The sequence below is a fragment of the Lagopus muta genome, chromosome Z (assembly GCF_023343835.1).
Source record: "Lagopus muta isolate bLagMut1 chromosome Z, bLagMut1 primary, whole genome shotgun sequence".
Lineage (NCBI taxonomy): Eukaryota > Metazoa > Chordata > Aves > Galliformes > Phasianidae > Lagopus > Lagopus muta.
Window position 1 is genome coordinate 49,463,530 of NC_064472.1, and position 16,802 is coordinate 49,480,331.

At 39.5% G+C, this 16,802-nt stretch overlaps 1 protein-coding gene across 1 annotated transcript; it reads left to right on the plus strand.

The window, feature by feature from the left end:
- Positions 1 to 1,091: 1,091 nt before the first annotated feature.
- SLC25A46 (solute carrier family 25 member 46) lies at positions 1,092 to 16,169 on the plus strand. The gene is made up of 8 exons (XM_048931390.1): positions 1,092 to 1,462; positions 3,150 to 3,192; positions 6,304 to 6,361; positions 6,846 to 6,923; positions 7,582 to 7,682; positions 9,360 to 9,416; positions 9,868 to 9,925; positions 13,087 to 16,169. Exons 1-8 carry the CDS (start codon positions 1,210 to 1,212, stop codon positions 13,663 to 13,665), a joined length of 1,227 nt encoding a protein of 408 aa, XP_048787347.1. The 5' UTR covers positions 1,092 to 1,209; the 3' UTR covers positions 13,666 to 16,169.
- Positions 16,170 to 16,802: the final 633 nt, after the last annotated feature.

Sequence of the window (16,802 nt, forward strand, 5' to 3'; positions counted from 1 at the left end):
ACCTCTAATCCTAACATGAACTGCAGTGTTTTGGCTCTTGCTTCCTGGGGAGGCTGGGTCTTCTGCCTATTCACAAGTTCAAAGCAAAATCTTTGCAGCAGACCTGCACTTAGTGCGCAATTGTCATGGCCCAAAGGAAGGAGGCAAATCTGCATAGGCCTTCTTTTGCTGCAGGACAGAAGGGCTGCAGCTCCCCAGACCGTTTCTCCCTACCCAAACAAGGACACTGACCCTTCACCCAGTCATGGGGAACACCTGAGGCTTCCTGGTAAAGCAGAGCTAATATTTAATAGCAATAGAAGAAACCAGGCAAAGTTGAGAAGATTTAGCACCACATGACAGTAAAACACAGTGAGCATTCCTGCTGCAAGTCCTGTACTTAGATCTGAAAGGATTAATGCAGCTTAATCTGCTGTACAAAGAACAAATGGGCGCAGGTCAGCCCAAGGCCCAGCTGTTGGTGCTCTTACAGAATTACAAATTGTAGAGGTTGAAAGGGGCCTCTGGAGATCATGTAATTCCAAGCCCCTGCTACAGCACATTCCCTACAGCAGGTTATACAGGAAAGTGTCCATACAGGTTTTCAGTATCTCTAGACAAGGAGACTCCACTGCCTCTCTAGGCAGCCTGTTCCAGAGCTCTGTCACCCTCGAAGGAAAGGTTTCCCTCCTGCTCAGATGGAACTACCTATGTTCCAGTTTGTTCACACTGTGCCTCGTTCTGTCACTGGGCACTGCTTAAAGGCAACCAGTACCATCCACTTGACAGCTTTTAGACATTTGTAAGCGCCGGTGACATTCCCTCTCGGTCTTCACCCGGCTGAACGGTGCCAGGTCTCTCAGCTCCAGGCTCCGCGGCTCTCAGGCAGAAAGGACGGCAGAAAGGCTCTCAGGCAGAATCCGTAACACGCGGATCGCACAGCACCGGACGAGCCCCTACGCCCACACCCGCGCCGCCTTCACGCCGCCCCGCGACCTCCCCGTCCTCAACATTGCTCCTCCGGTGAGACAGGGGGCGCCAGCGCTGCTCTGCTCTCCGAGGAAAGCCCGGCCCCGCAGGAAGAAGGGTGCCATTGGGGCAGCCTGCTGCCGGCCCCGCCTCTTCCCTGATCGCACGGCCCTCGCTGGGCTTCGGTGGGGTGGGGCTGGCCTGTAGCTGTCGGAAGTGGCGGCTGGCAGCGGGTCGAGCCGCTGCCCGTGACGGCCCGCCATGCACCCGCGGCGCCCTGAGGGCTTCGACGGCCTGGGCTACCGCGGGGGCGGCCGGGAGGAGCCGGGCCCGGCCGTCAGGCCTCTCGGCGGAGCCGCGGAGATGGGTCACTGGGTGACCACCCCGCCCGACATCCCCGGCAGCCGCAACCTGCACTGGGGGGAGAAGACTCCGCCGTACGGGGCCGGGACGCCGCTCGGGGCTGCCGGTCTCAACGAGGAGCCTGGCCTCGGGGCGGGCGGGCCCGGCGCCGGTAAGGAAGGGCCCGGCTCAGCAGCGCGGCCCGCTTCTCTGGCCGCCGCTCGTTGACGGGCGAGGGCGGGCAGGCGGCGGCCTGGGCTCGGGCGCTCGCCGCGCGGGTGCGCTGCGCTGTCCTCCGGCTTCCCGCCACAGGCCCGGGGCTGCCGAGCTCACGGGCGCGGCTCCGCGCGTGTAGGACCGAGAGCGCCCGCGCGCTGCCTGCGAGTCCTGGCTAAGCGGCGCGTGTCAGGACTCCCTGTGCCCGTGTAAATGATACCTTGCAGACGTGCTCCGCCTCCTGTGAGGGTAGGAGGTGGCCGCGGGTCGGATGGAGTGTTTTGTTGCTTAGTGTCAGCGTTGCGGACTGTCTTCCGGTCGCCTTAATTGTTTTGCTGAAACACACGAGGGTGGTTGCACTAGCTGTGGGAGGGATAACGGCTGTCATGCATGGCGGTGAAGGAGCGGGAGAATTGGCGGCTGGTTCGAGCCTTTTCCGTTTACTGGTATGCAAAAGTAGAGTACCGGTATGCGAGAGTGGAGACTTTTATAAGCACAGTATCGTTTCATGCCGGGTTGAGGTGAATTGAGAGAAACTTTCTAAATCTAGGCTACTGAGCATAGGCTGCTTTAATTAAAAGATGATCTGTAGCGGTTTATATGTATGTAGGCATCAAAGTTCTGTGAACAGCTGGTTTGGTTAAAGCTTAGTTTGTTAATGGGTAAATCTTTTTTTCAACCTGCAGTTCTCTGGATTTTTAGGGTTGTCTGTGTACAACCCCACTGATGAAAGTGCGGTGAACCACACTGCTTCTTAGATATTCTGAATGTACCTTTTCCTGTCTTTTGTACTCCTGGTCATTACGGTGATTCTACATGTTAAAGAACTTTAAGATAAGGAGATGCGGTATCATTGAGTCCAACCTCTGCAAGTGAAGAGTGGCTTATTCCTCGTAGGAGAGCTGCTGTGTCTCTGTGAAGCTCCACTGGGACTATCTGTGGTTGCAATCTGCATTCACCTGTAGTTTGAACATTAATTTTCAGTTGTGTTTGTGGTTCTTCTTAAAGCTTTTCTTAAAACTAGTAGTTCCAAAGTGTAAATATGTGGTAACAAACAACAGGTAATTGAACCCACTGTTCTATTTGCAGCTTTAGTGCTTTTTTTTTAGTTACTACTCTTTTTTTAGCAAAGGAGTGGAGTTAGAAAACTGATTTGAAAACCCTTGATGTTGTTTTATTATCTTTTCCAAAGTTTCTCTTTTTACTGTTTTTGGTTTTCAAGTGAATTCTGCCATAAATAGCTAATTTTATACTTCAGAATTGTATGCTTATCATGAATGAATCATGAATGAAGTTAGCCTCTTTATCTATTAAAAGGTTCAATTTTATGAACTTCTTGTTCATTTTATCTCCTTTTTTTTCCCCGTAGTTGTTTTAAATCTTGTTTCTGAAAGTGTGCACAAACTCAAATGAATCCAAAGTACATATATTCTTGGGTGAATCATTTTTTTATATCTTCCCTTACTGAATTGCTAAAAACATTGTAGTTTAGGAGCTGTATCTTTTTTCATCAAGTACAGCATAAGATAATTTGGAACTGCTTGTTGCTTTTTGGTTGTGTTGGTTTTGTTGTTGTTGTTTTCAAATGATCTGCTTGGCATTTCTCCCCTCTGTGCTATATAATCTATTTTTATTTCTTTCAGAGCAGTTGAACAGGTTTGCAGGCTTTGGTATTGGCCTTGCAAGGTAAGAATTCTGTATTGCTTTCAAGCAGTTGTGATATAGTAAAGCTATATTTGTTTTATGATTCTCGTGTACATCACCTGTGTTATTTTTATGCCTATAGACTTAGACAGTTGAAGTGCTTGTTAAACCAATTTAAAATCCATTTAGGTTTCTGTTACTTAGTTTTTCTCAGAATGACTCCAGGAACAGTGAATTTGAAACTTCTTCATAGCAATCTGAGAATAGCACAGAAGTTTATTTTCTTCCTTCTATTAACGTATTTAAGTAATGTGAATGTGAATGTTTCTTACGAATATGCAAATATTCAATATCAGTGTATTTGAATCAGTAATGTTAACCTGACTAGTTGGTCAGTTTTCATGATTTTGATAATACTAACTACTGATAATATTTGTGGAAGTAGTGGATTTAAAATATTTAATACTGTTTTCAGAACCCAAAATTGTCTGGTCTAGGTATTGTGATGAACTGGATTTTTTTTTTAGTATTTCTGCTCAGTCACACTCAGCTGATGAGGTTTTTCTTGGTCACTGTACTGATGGGTCTTGTGAAAGGGTGGAAGGTGGCTTTCTTGTCTCAAAAAAAGTAATGAATAAAAAAAAGACTTATTCCTTATGGAATGTGAGATTTGCTTTACCTGCATGTGAAACTTCTAAAAGTGCTTCTCTCTTCAGAAAATTGGAGTACATATGTTATTTGCCCAGTTAGCTCAGCATAGGAAATTGCATCTTAAGTTTCTTGGGCAGCTGAGGTTCTTTTGGCTTCTGCTAAAAGTGAAACAAAGACTTCCAACTTGGTCTGTTTCTTCCCCTACTATTGTCACCCTTGATGCCTATCAGAACTTTTAACTGATTTGAGGCAGTTAAAGTGAAAACAAATCAGGGAAGGAGCTGGATGACTTTTGCTGTTTTGGTGAGGCAGGTTGATTTGCCTTGGAGCTGACTCTGCAGGAGCCAGTTAGTCACCTAGAAGTAGTGCCAGCAGTGGACCGGAGAGGGGAGGGATAAAGAAGAGAAAATAGGAGTGACCATTTCTGGCAAGTAATGAGTTGCTTAAATTAGGTCATCTCACCTCATGAAATATTACCTGTCTCCCTCCTTCCACTGCTTCTCTTGCAATGATTCAGCCTGCTCATTGCTCAGCTTTGTTATTAATGTTGAAGTGGGTGGAAACTGCCAAACATGTTAAGAGTTGTTTAATTTCTTTTCAACCTGATGAAGCTAATGAACTCAGGTGAGAACAGCAAAGTGTGGGGCCATACGGCAGGATGGTATTCATTTTCTTCAGCAGCGTAGAGGTGTTAGCATGTCTCAGTAGTCCATTGGAACTATGTATTTCCAGTTAATCAAGCATGATGAAGTTTTTTACATCTTGAGTACTAGGGCTTCTAGGACCTTAAGGTGGGCTTGTGGTTTTGAGGAAGAGCTGATGAATGTTGTACTACTGCTGAGACCAGTTCTTCCAGCTTCTGCATTTGCATTACATCGGGTGCTTGTCAGACACCCTGTGATGTGATTCATATCAGGAATCCTGTAAAAAAACAGCCACAATAAAAAGATTCTTTTTTACTTTCTACAACTCAGTTGGCTATGAAAAAGGCTGAATAGGTAGCATCTGGAGTGTGAAGAAAGCTTTGCCTTACTGGTAGAAGCAAAATATGAACTAGCTCAACAGCTTATGAAACTTCAGGCTTAGTTTTTTGGCTTTTTTGTTTTTTTTTGTTTGTTTGTTTGTTTATTTGGTGGGTTTTTTGTTTTTGTTTTGTTTTTTTTTTTTCCAATTAATACTTGCTTATCCAGAGTAATATCCGTCCTGTTAAAAATCAGTTCCAAATGGTCAAGTAAGTTGGTGTTCACTAACTTACCTAAATATATCCTAAAGGTACCAGTGATGTTACCTAAAATGCTTAGGCAGAGTCTGGAGGCCTTGATTTTCTTATCCTTATATCGGATTTGAACTGCACACAGACAAGTGTTTTTACCACTTGGATTCTTTCAGATAACAAGTTTTCAAGTTTTCTCTCTGACTGTGGCCAGAAATTTTATGTTAATATTGAGAGATTTTTCCTATCATGGTTTGATTTCAGTGGTTTCTCAGGTGAGGAAGGGGAGCGCTGTTCTGGGGGAGTATGCTTTCCTGTTGAAAAAATGTGTGACTGAAATTCAAAAGTAGCTGTTGACAACAGTCCTGTACCTTTCTAAATAAGGTCATGATTAATCCTGTGATAAGCAGAATGAATATAAAATTGGAAAGTAACCCCTCCAGTATCCTACCTTCTGACTTGTTTCCTCATCTTATGGAAAGGGAGGGGTCTAAGAATTTTGGTGCATTGCTTTGCCATATGTATATACAAGGGCTGCTCTAAAAGTAATGCCTCCTATTTTATTATCGTGGCCTGGAACACCAGAGTCATATGTTGGTGGTATGGCAGTGAAAGGTGAACCTTCCTACCAGTATTCCATTATGTTTTGTTCCTGTGTGACAGATTGCAGCAGAGATTTGAGACAATGGTAACTGCCATAGTAATGCACCTTTACTTCGTTCATACTATTGAATTCCACCATGTGGAAAAAAAAATGCACTCATGACATTCATGGACACTTGCTGAATGTTTAGGCCAGACTATAGATATAGTTCATTGAGTGGTATATTTCAGCAGTGGTAACAACAGTGTGAAAGACGAGGCATGTTCTGGACTACCATACACAGCTGTCACACCATGAAATGAAGAGCATATCGATTAGCTCATCTGCTAATGATGGTGACTATACTGGAAAATAGCATGTTGTAGCTGGGTATTTGCTATGTCAAATAATGTTACTGGGCTTTATGCATCTGTAGTTTCCATGGAAATAAATAGGTTACTTTTGGAGCAACTTATGTACATATAACCTGTGTACATAATTTTCATTATGATTGTATGCATTGGGTGACTTTATACTTGTTAGTTTGTAGTAGCAGCATGCTAGAAGGTAGCCCTTCAGAATGCCTTATTCATTTGCAAGGTAACGCGTATTTTTTTCAAATACTGATCCAATGCTGTTAACAAGCCTTTTCTCATAAATTTACAGCTGTTTCCAGTGCTTTAAATACGTTTCTCTTTTTTTAAAGCCTATTTACAGAAAATGTGTTGGCCCATCCTTGCATTGTTCTGCGTCGTCAGTGTCAGGTATATCTTTTCTGTTATCTTTTCAGTCAGATCTTTTCTATGCTGTGATATTGTTTTTGTCGTGTTCTGTAGCGTATAAGGAAACGTCACAATTCTTAAGTAGTATGCATTGTTATATTTCTATTTGTAGTGTGCATTTTTTTCTGTTCTAAAATTTAACCTGAGCATTCTTTTTTGTTTGGATAATGGAAAATAAGTTACAGCAATTGAGTTCCTCAACATCTCTGAAACTCTCAAACCCAGGTTACTAACAAGATGTTTTGTTTCAAGTATTTTTTTTTTCTGTGCTTCTTTGTTGTTTACATTTGCACCATACACACTTAAAAGTTTTGCTTGTTTCTCTGAATTTCACTGAGACTGTATTCATATATTGGTCACTTTAGGTGACCTTTACGGAGATGATGCCTGTTTTGGAAGTGCTTTTTACTTCAGAGTTGTAACTTCTATATGTTTATAAAACTGCAGTCATTTATATTTTTAACAGGTTAATTACCATGCTCGGAATTATCATCTCACTCCATTTACTATTGTCAATATTATGTACAGCATCAATAAGACACAGGTCAGTATTTGGGGTCAGGTTGCATCAGAGCAATGGATGTTACTATGGTACATTTGTATACTGTCATCTTAATTTCTTTATGCAACTGGTGGTAAAACATATGGTCATTGTTAGGGGGTGTTTATGGTCACAGAAATTCTTCAAAAAGTAATGATTAATTTTTCTGATGAAGTGTATTATTTAGTGGGGAAGGCTTGTGTGTTTTAGAAAGTAAGAGGCCCTCAAAACTATTTTTTTTTTTTCAATTAGGATAGTTAAAAAAAAAAAAAAAAGATGCTTTATGTGGATAATGAGAGTGACTGTTAAGTGGCTACATCTGAAGTATGAACTTCCAATTCTGCATAGTCTTGTGGGAGGAGAAGGAGGAGAATGGAAAACCTCATACTTAAGTCAGAGAGCAGTAAAAATCGGCATATCTTAACATGCTGAGCATATTTTGTCCAGTGAAAATGGCATAGCATTTATGACACAGAGACCTCTAAGGTTGTGTGATGCAAAGTTCTTTTGAGTTGAGAAATCATCTGGTTTGATGATCTTGAAGTTTAATGATAGAATTGTGACCCTACGCATCTTGGGTTTGCTTAGATTTTGTGCAAATGAGTGAAATAGTGAAAATATTTCATGTTGCTTCAATGTAACTGCATATTTCAAAACGCAGGGTCCAAGAGCTCTTTGGAAAGGAATGGGCAGCACTTTCATTGTTCAGGGCATAACCCTGGGAACAGAAGGCATCGTCAGTGAATTCACACCCTTACCAAGGTATTGTGTGGATTTTTATTTCTTCTAACAAAATGTTGTCTTTTAAGTGTTAGAAATTCAAATTTTTTTGAGAAATTTGAGTTCAGTCAGACATTGAGTAGATGACTTCAGCACAGTGAGGTTATCTTGGCAAAGATCACAGCGTAATTAAACAGTAAGAGACTTTCTGGAAGCCATGTATGTATGTTTGCCTATTGGTCAACTATATAAATAACACGGCAAATTGGTTTGGAGTCACCAACCCTGGAGGTATTCAAGAAATACTTGGATGTTGTGTTGGGGGGTGTTGTTTAGTGAGAACTGTTGGTGGTAGGCAGACAGTTGGACTGGATGATCTTTTCCAACCTTGACGATTCTAAGGTTCTATAATCAAAAGTTAGTAAAAGATACTTAATAGTCACAGGGCACACACTAATGCTGGTGAAGTGATAAAGACGTTTCTTGGATAATATGTTAAGAAAGTGGAAATATGTTTTGAGCTTAATACTGTTTAAGTCTGAATTGACCAAAGGGCTTAAGAATTGTCATTGCATTGAGGGAGCTCAGTGTTCCCATTTTTAACGTACACACGGAAACCTAGTACTTAAAGGACATGGTTTTAAATTGGAGAAGAGATTTGGCAAGAATGAATGTCGCCTGTGTGTATTACCCCATGCAGTTTTTTACTGGACACTTCAGTAGTAGTGTGCATCTGAGCCATTGCATGCACATGGAGGTTACTGCTTTTGGCAACAGTGCCACCCATAAGTGGAGTTGAATAATTTTATAAAGAACAAAGGATGCAGTGAAACGTCTTCAGTTCTGTATTGCAGCTTTCCCCCATTATAGGAAAGGGGCTTGGAAATGCAGTTAACATTTAATGCATGTTAACATGGCAAGTTGAATGTTGTTCTGTACTAGACAAACTCATTCTGTATTTCACCAAATCATTGAAGTTGGAAAAGACCTCTGAGGTCATCAGGTCCAACTGAATGAGAACTGAAGCTGAACATTACAACTTAGTTTTTAAAATTCGTCTATTTCTGACATTTGAGGTAGAAATTTCATTACATTGTAGGTATTTACCAAATTATGGCTGTTGAATGTCATATTGAGCTGGTGTGAGAATCAAGCGGGCTGTAGTTAACTTAGTATTCATATCTTGAAATGTGTAACTAGAAAATTCTAACTTAAGGGTGACTTAAAAAAAAAAATCCCTTAATATACAGCGCACGAGTTTTATTTTAATAAAATTAAAATTATTTTAATGAGCTATGTTAGACCAGTCTTCTCTGACTGTCAGAATATCTTGTCAGTTTTTTAGGAAAGAAACAGATGGACAAAAATAACTTCAAGAAATGGAAAGAATGTAACTAATTCAAAATACAATGAAGAATGTATTTTGGTAAAGAAAGGCTGACATGCTGAAATTTCCACTACTTTCTGAAAGTGACTTTCAGAGACTTACTAATAATTAAAAGTTTTTCTGAGCTACCTACTAGGCTGAATAACTTTTTAAAGGTTAACTACAATGTATTAACTGCACATATGACAGAGGGATTTCCTATAGAGGAGAGATACATCTCTAGACTAACAGTAGAATGCCAGTGTGATAAAAGGAAGTTGATACCCATGAAATAAATGCTTGAGAGTAACTGTTCTTATGCATAGTACAGTAAATCCTGCTTTACTTTTTAGAGAGCTTTCACATAAATGGAACCTCAAACAGATAGGTGGACACCTTCTACTCAAAGGGTAAATATGGCATTTATTATTATTATTTAGGCATCAATAATAAAGCTAGTAAATGTATAGCAGTATAATCTGCAAGTGTTCTTTCTTGATAGGATGCTTATGGTGATTCTCAAATTCTGATTTATTTTTTTAAAAATGTTGGTTGTGTTTGTCAGTTTCAGAAATTTTCTCTTTCTGGATCCCTCTGTCTTTATGGAGACAGAATAATTTAAAATAATGGTTTCTTCTTTCACTAGATTTTAATATCTGAGACGTGAATTGATCTATCATGGGAGAGTAGAATTTGAGAGAAGTTCTGAACATCTTGACTTGTTAATGTGTGTTTTGATATTTGAGTTGCTGTTTTGCCTTATGCATGGTTTGGTAGATAACTGCATTGCTTTCATGCGCATATGTGACTAAAATGGTAATGTTATCATGACTATAATTGTCATTTGGTTGATTTCTACAGGTTAACACATGTGATAGCAATGCCTTTCTATTCTGCAAGCCTGATTGAAACTGTACAGGTAATTTACATATATCATTTGGAAGGTACAATTATTTTGTTTATAAATTAGATTACTTAGAGAAGTGAATCTTTGGATTTGCATTCAGATTTGTTGCAGTAGTTGTATTGTTTTTGCTTGAGGCTGTATGTTTTATTATATCAGATGGTATATTTATTATATCAGGTAGGAAGTATTTATTATGATAGTTATTTTGGTTGTGCTGTCTTAAGTGGAAATCTAGTATGATAAAGCATACTTAGACGCAGTGTTCCAACAGTCTGTATTATGGAAGAGCAGATTACATTTATGCAATCTAGAAGATATATTGTAAACAAGTCTTTTCTGTATAAAGGTTTTTGAAAGGTCTGCTAGGCAGGTTACTGGTATGACCTCTGACCCTTTCACTATAGTGATTTCAGAGCTTCTCTAGTAGTTCGACTTTGTTTGGTCAAAATACCAAGGAGTGCTTTTCCTTTAAAATTTTTGTCTAGTTCTTCTTTAGTCATCATAACAAATTTCAGGATAGTCTGAACATGTTGCTTAGGATACTTGTCTGTAAGAGTACAGAGTAAACCATAATACTTATATTTCAGTGAGTTGTTGCATTCCTTTCTTCACAAAGTGTCGAAGCTTAACAACAGTACAGGATAATTCTTCTGGATATTTCCATGTAATTAGTTGCTTTTACCATGAAAGTATCTTTTTGCTGCTGATGGCACTCTTACCAGTAAAGTGAGCTCTTGTGAAGGTGATGCAGGTTAGTCATTCATGTCATTCAGTCATCAAACTAATCACTTTCATTCAGGCAAGTTCGTAAATACTACTAAGATAGATAATAGATCCAACTTTTTAAACCTATAGTTCAGCTGTTGCTGGGTGTCAGTAAGATGTTTTCTGTGGAGAAGAGGCAAAAAAAGGTTGATTTTTTTTCTATCTTCTTATCATTCTTTGAAAATGTGTTTACATACTGAAAGGCCACTCTTGGGTTTCCCTGGAGCCTTGTCCAAGCTGAACAGCTCCAGCTCTCTCAGCTTGTCCTTGTAGTGAGGTGTTCCATCCCTTAGATCGTTTTTTTTGGCCATTCTCTGGACGCACTTTAATTCGTCCACATCTTTCCTGTACTGAGGGCTGCACATTTGGGTGCGGTACTCCAGGTGAGGTCTCACCAGTGCAAACTAAAGTGGAAAGATCCGTATCCCTTGTCCTCCTGGCCACACTTTCTTTCCTTGCAGCCCAAGATACAATTGGCTTTCTGGGTTGCTAGGGCACTTCACTAGCTCGTGTTCAGCTTGTCACAAAGAGGTCCCCCAAAGTCTTTTTTGGCAGGACTGTGCTCACTCCTTTCAGTGAGGATTGTTGTGAACCAGGAACAAGATCTTGGTAGACAAAATGTGAGTAATAGTGTTATCCAGGCACTTGATAGATACAGAGATTTTGTTACTAGGAAGCATTGCTCTGAACTTGTGGAGATGGGATAAAAAAAGCCAGGGCACAGACAGAACTGAGTTTGGCAGTGGATGTGAAAAACAAGAAGGGGGTTCTATGGGTCAGAAGAAATAGAAGACATAGTACCTTCTCTGATAAATGGAAAAGGAGCACTAGAACAACTGACGTGGAGAAGGCAGAGATACTCCACAATTCTTTGCATCAGTCTCCACAGACAGGCTTTGCATGCCTCTCACATCCTTGAATGTGTAGGCAGGGAGAGCAAAATCCTCTCACTTTAAGAGAATCATAGAATTGCTCAGGTTGGAAAAGACCTTCAAGATCATCAAGTCCAACCACAACCTAACATACTACCCTAACTCTAACAACCCTCCGCTAAATCATGTCACTGAAAGGGGGAAAGGAAGTCTCAGGAAACTCTAGGATGAGTAGCCTCATATCTGTGGCCGGAAAGATCATAGAACAGCTCCTCCTGGAAGCTGTGTTAAGACATGTGAGACAAGGAGATGATCTGAGGTAGCCACCATGGCTCTGGATAGAAGAACTGTATGGTCTGACAGGAATTGGAAAAGGGACATTGGTTTTAAACAGAAAAGGGAAGTTTAGATTATTTGGTAGAGAGGATTTCTTTACTTGGGGAGTGAGGAAGCTCTGAAACAGCTTGCCTGGAGAACCTGAGGATTCCCTGTCCTTGGAGATGTTCCAAGCCAGGTTGGTTGCAGCACTTGGTGGCCTGATCTAGCAGGTGGCAGCCCTGCTTATGATCGTGATGCTGGGACTCAGTGGTCTGTAAGGTTCCTTCCAGACCAAGCCGTTCTGTGATGATTCTATGCTTATTAACCAGGCAGAAACAAGCAAAAGGCCAAAACAGTATTTCCTACAACCTTGTAAACAAGTGATCATCTATGTAAAATTTTGTACGTGAAAGTAATCCTACTGAGATCTTAACAGAATTTTAGGCTCAGTTCAACTGTATTTAAGTATTTTCCTGAATAGATGTATCTGTGTTGTATTAAATGTATTATCCAGTTCTTGGAAACATAATAATTGACCTTCTAACGAGAAATGCGAAAGTCAGTATTAGCATTTGTCACTTATTTACGCAGTATCCATATCTGCAGTGGACAGCTTGTAACTATTTTATGTTATTCATGTGCTGAAAGAGGACAAGTACAAATTACAAGATATAGAGATTAAAGACTGTTGGATTTCTTTTACCAAAAGTTTTATGTTAACTTTGATAAACCATATCATTAACAGTTAGAAATGCTTCATTGAAATAGCTTTAAGAGTTAGGCTGTAGTTGCTAGAGCTTTTGTCTCTTGCATTTCAAGCCAGTAGGTGGCGTGTTTGAAGTGATAATAGCAATATGAAGGAGATCTTCAGAGTTCGTAACATGTTATGTATTTATAAAGACTGGATCAAAAAAATATTTTGAAGTATTCAAATTAGTTTATCTTTTTGGCAGATCCTGTGGTGCGCTGATAGTTGTATTTCTTTGCTAGTGATACACATAACTGTAATGTAGATCAAATCACTTTTTTTTTTTTAAAAAAAAAAAGCAAATTTACTTGAATCTATTAAGTATGAACGAAGAACATGAAATGTCAGTATAGCCGCTTAAATATAATGGCGTGTAAATACGTGTTTATCTTAAGATAAAATTCAGCAGAGGTAGGTGTCAGTGTGGTACTGAAATGGCACAAGTCTTAACTAATCCATTGTGCTTGTAGAGTGAAATCATTCGAGACAATCCTGGCATTCTGGACTGTGTTAAAGAAGGAATCGGCAGAGTTGTAGGCATGGGAGTACCCCACAGCAAGCGCCTCCTTCCTCTAATGGTCTTGATTTTTCCAACCGCTCTACATGGAGTTCTTCACTACGTCATCAGTTCCGTCGTCCAGAAGCTTGTTTTGCTTTTTCTGAAAAGAGAGAATTCCCACAGCCTGCCAACAGAGAGCTCCACTTCTGTGCAGAGCATGCTGGATGCGTATTTTCCAGAACTCATTGCTAGCTTTGCCGCTAGCCTTTGTGCTGATGTCATGCTTTACCCACTGGAAACAGTTTTACACCGCCTTCATATTCAAGGGACGCGCACGATAATTGACAATACAGACCTTGGCTATGAAGTGCTTCCGATCAATACTCAGTATGAGGGAGTGAGAGACTGCATTAATACTATAAAACGTGAAGAAGGAATGCTAGGTTTTTATAAGGGATTTGGAGCTGTGGTAGTACAGTATACCTTGCATGTCGCTGTTTTACAGCTCACCAAAATCATTTATTCAACACTGCTTCAAAATGTTTCCTAATCTGTTCAGGTGTGGATTTAGCATTGTGGATATGATACAGTTCTACCATATTGTTAAAAATTAAGTAAAAAATGAAGTTGAAAGAATCTACTCTGTGGATTCTCCCTACGTAGTAAAGCTTGTTTTAAAAATGCAAGCTTCTAAGTATAATTTGAAAGTATAGTTTAAATTGAAAAGGAGAAACCAATTAAGTATAATATGCAGTCATGCACAAGGGGATCAGATTTCAGATATGGCTGGAATGATTTACTTACCAGTTAGCTGAACTAAGGAACGGGTATGAGTTTATAACCTCTGCTATAGAAACATCACACCTGATAATCTGGACTGCTAGGCAGTTTGAAGAATTTTTTTTTTTTCGTAAGTTGTAAGAACTTTGAAGTGAGAGATGACTTTACTGGTCTTTTTAAAGTGTTTTCATCTTCACTTTTAGTGGGCCTGTGAATAAAATAGAACTGTAAAAGTAACTTAAAAAGACACAAATCACTGAAATTACAGGTATGTAGACATTTTGCTGCAGTGTAGCAGAAGATGAATCTTTTGCTTCATACAAAAATAACAAAAACTTCTTTGGGGATAAAATTTCACAGAATGTAATATCTAGCTGTCTTATAGTTTGTTCACAAAGCTTACAGTACTAAAGCGTGTGAATAAAGCAAATTAGAAACCAGTGTGTGCATGTGTAAGAGCCATTCTTAATCAACTTTCTGCTGGTAACTTCAGTTAAGTTTCATTCTGCTACTTCATCTAACAGAATATACTTGCAAATGTGTTGAGTGTCAATGTTCAAAATACACTGAAAGCATAAGAGATTAACTGGCTGTTTTTAGAGTTCCTTTTGTTAGATTGGACGAGTATATACAAAATTGCCTACTTAAAGTTTAGCACTGATGTCCTTTGCTGAAGATCTCTGCTGGATTAGATATTTCTGTGAAGCAGAACAAAGTCTGTTCATGTGCAAGTAACTACTGAAATGTAACATTTTTCCCCTCTTCCCCCGTTAAATCAAAGCTGTTGGTCTGGAAATTAGTTTTTGTCATCCAAAATAAATTACTCCTTTGTTTCATCAATAAATATGATGAAGTTTTGGGGGAGGGCGGGGTAACGGTGGGATGGTTTTAGCAAATACAGCAAGCACGTGGAGAGTCACTTCTAAATTACGTGAAAGGTTAATAACCTTCTTCAGACTTTCTTGTGGCAAGTCTTTCAATGCTGTAAATTGATGTTCACTTAATCTTTAAGCATTGTATAGTGTTTATTGTTATGGAAAATAGTCATGGCTAAATAATGAAGTGTTGCTATTCGTAAGCTCTTGAAATCAGTTGCAAGTCTGCATTATTGTTACAGGAACTTTCATGTCTTTTAAATACATAAGTGCTGAAGTGGAAAGTGCAGTAAAGTTGGGAACTGGTTTCATTTTGAAGTATTGTTAATTGGAAATCTAGTGTATAGAATGGAAGCAATCAAATAAAATGAGAATTCACTAAATATTTTGAAGTAATTCACTGGAGAGGCAGAAAAAGGAGTACTGGTTTGTATGTTATATTTTGTTGTATATACACTCTAGTGACTGTTGTAAATTGCTCAAATTTCCAAAGTGCAATTATATGTTGAATTAGAACTACATGCTAGAGCATGGGTAAAACACTCTAATTTTAGGGTTTTTTTGTTTTTTGTTGTTGTTGGTTTTTAAGTTTCTGTGAATATGAAGTGTGAACCATATCAGAGAATCATCCAGTTCGGAAAGACAGGTCATCTAGTCCAGGTTTCTGCCCTGTGACTAAGATCATGTTGGAGACCAACACTGCAGATCAGTCTATGACATTGGACCAAAATGTTTTTCTAGGAACAGAAGGACATTTTGTCATATAAAGGCATGCCTTCCATTTTGTGTATTCTCGCAGAGGAAAGATAGGACTGTTCTGAGCACTCATGGTGTATTGTGCTAGAACATTAACTTGTATGGAAGTATCAAACGTGCTCTCATTGCCAAGAGTTTACAGTTCTACTTCACTCTGCCAGAAAAGGGTGTAGCATTAAGGAGAATGAGAAGGTGCTGTCGACTTTCTGCGACTGTTCTGTAGTGGCAAAGTAATTTGCTTCAGGCTGTTAATTTTGGTCTTCATCCCATCAATTACAATTAATATATTTTGATTCTTAATGTGCATGTGCTTTACCTTCCAAAAAAACTAATTCATTGCTTTATCTGAAGTTGAATTCTTACCCATGCAAAAAATGTGAATGATCTTTTTAACCTTTTTATTATAGTATTGTAAATATTTTCATTTTCATCTTAAATCCAGGTTTAAGAGAACAGGTACATAGTTGTTTATCTCAAATGTGTAAGCAGTCAGTGGTTTTAGCATAGAGCATTACTGAAAACTATAAAATATTGTTATAGCAAGTGAGTTCACGTTTTTGGAATATGATAGAACAGTACATTCTCTTCGTACTGATACAAACTCAATTACTTTCTTATATGTTTTTTTCATTTTTTTCAGTGCTGATTTCAAGGCAGTGAATATTTCTGAAGTATGACTCAATGTAGTGTTCCCACTCAGATTTGGCTTCTTACCGACATATACATTGTAAAGAGCAAGCTTTGATGTGAGGTAGCTGATGATAGATAAGGCAAGAAACTTTCAGAGGTTACACCACCTGGAAACCATCACAATTATCTGCCTGTGTTGTTTCACAAGACTGCCTTTCAAATCAGATGCATCTTTTGGCTCTGTTAGAACAGAGCTTTCAGGTCTTATCATAGAAGCGTTTGGGTTGGAACGGAACTTTAAGATAATCTAGTTCCAATTCCCCTGCTAGGGGGGCAATATTGATACAAGTGCTACAAGTCACGATGAAGTACTGTAGTCTTCAGCAAGATTTCAAATTCATTCCTTTTACCAGATCTACTCTGTTGCACGAGCGGACCCAGAGCTGGATCAAAGCTATTGTACTTGAGCTGTGGAGCATATTTTATGGATGTATTCAGAACTATCAAATTATATACTTCTTTCAGCTCTTGTGAATCTAGCATCAGCTTAATATAAGTACAAGACAGGATTTGAGCTGCTGCACTTATTGCTGCTTGTTCTACCTGAGCCAGTCCTTTAGGCTGTCACAGTCTTATTCACAGTCTT

Excerpts from the sequence above, each read along its gene's own strand:
- SLC25A46 (XM_048931390.1), top strand. The coding sequence starts at position 1,210 with ATGCACCCGCGGCGCCCTGAGGGCTTCGACGGCCTGGGCTACCGCGGG. Across the intron at positions 7,683-9,359 it reads GAATTCACACCCTTACCAAG|AGAGCTTTCACATAAATGGA; the intron begins GTATTGTGTGGA and ends TTTACTTTTTAG. Across the intron at positions 9,417-9,867 it reads GGACACCTTCTACTCAAAGG|GTTAACACATGTGATAGCAA; the intron begins GTAAATATGGCA and ends TGATTTCTACAG.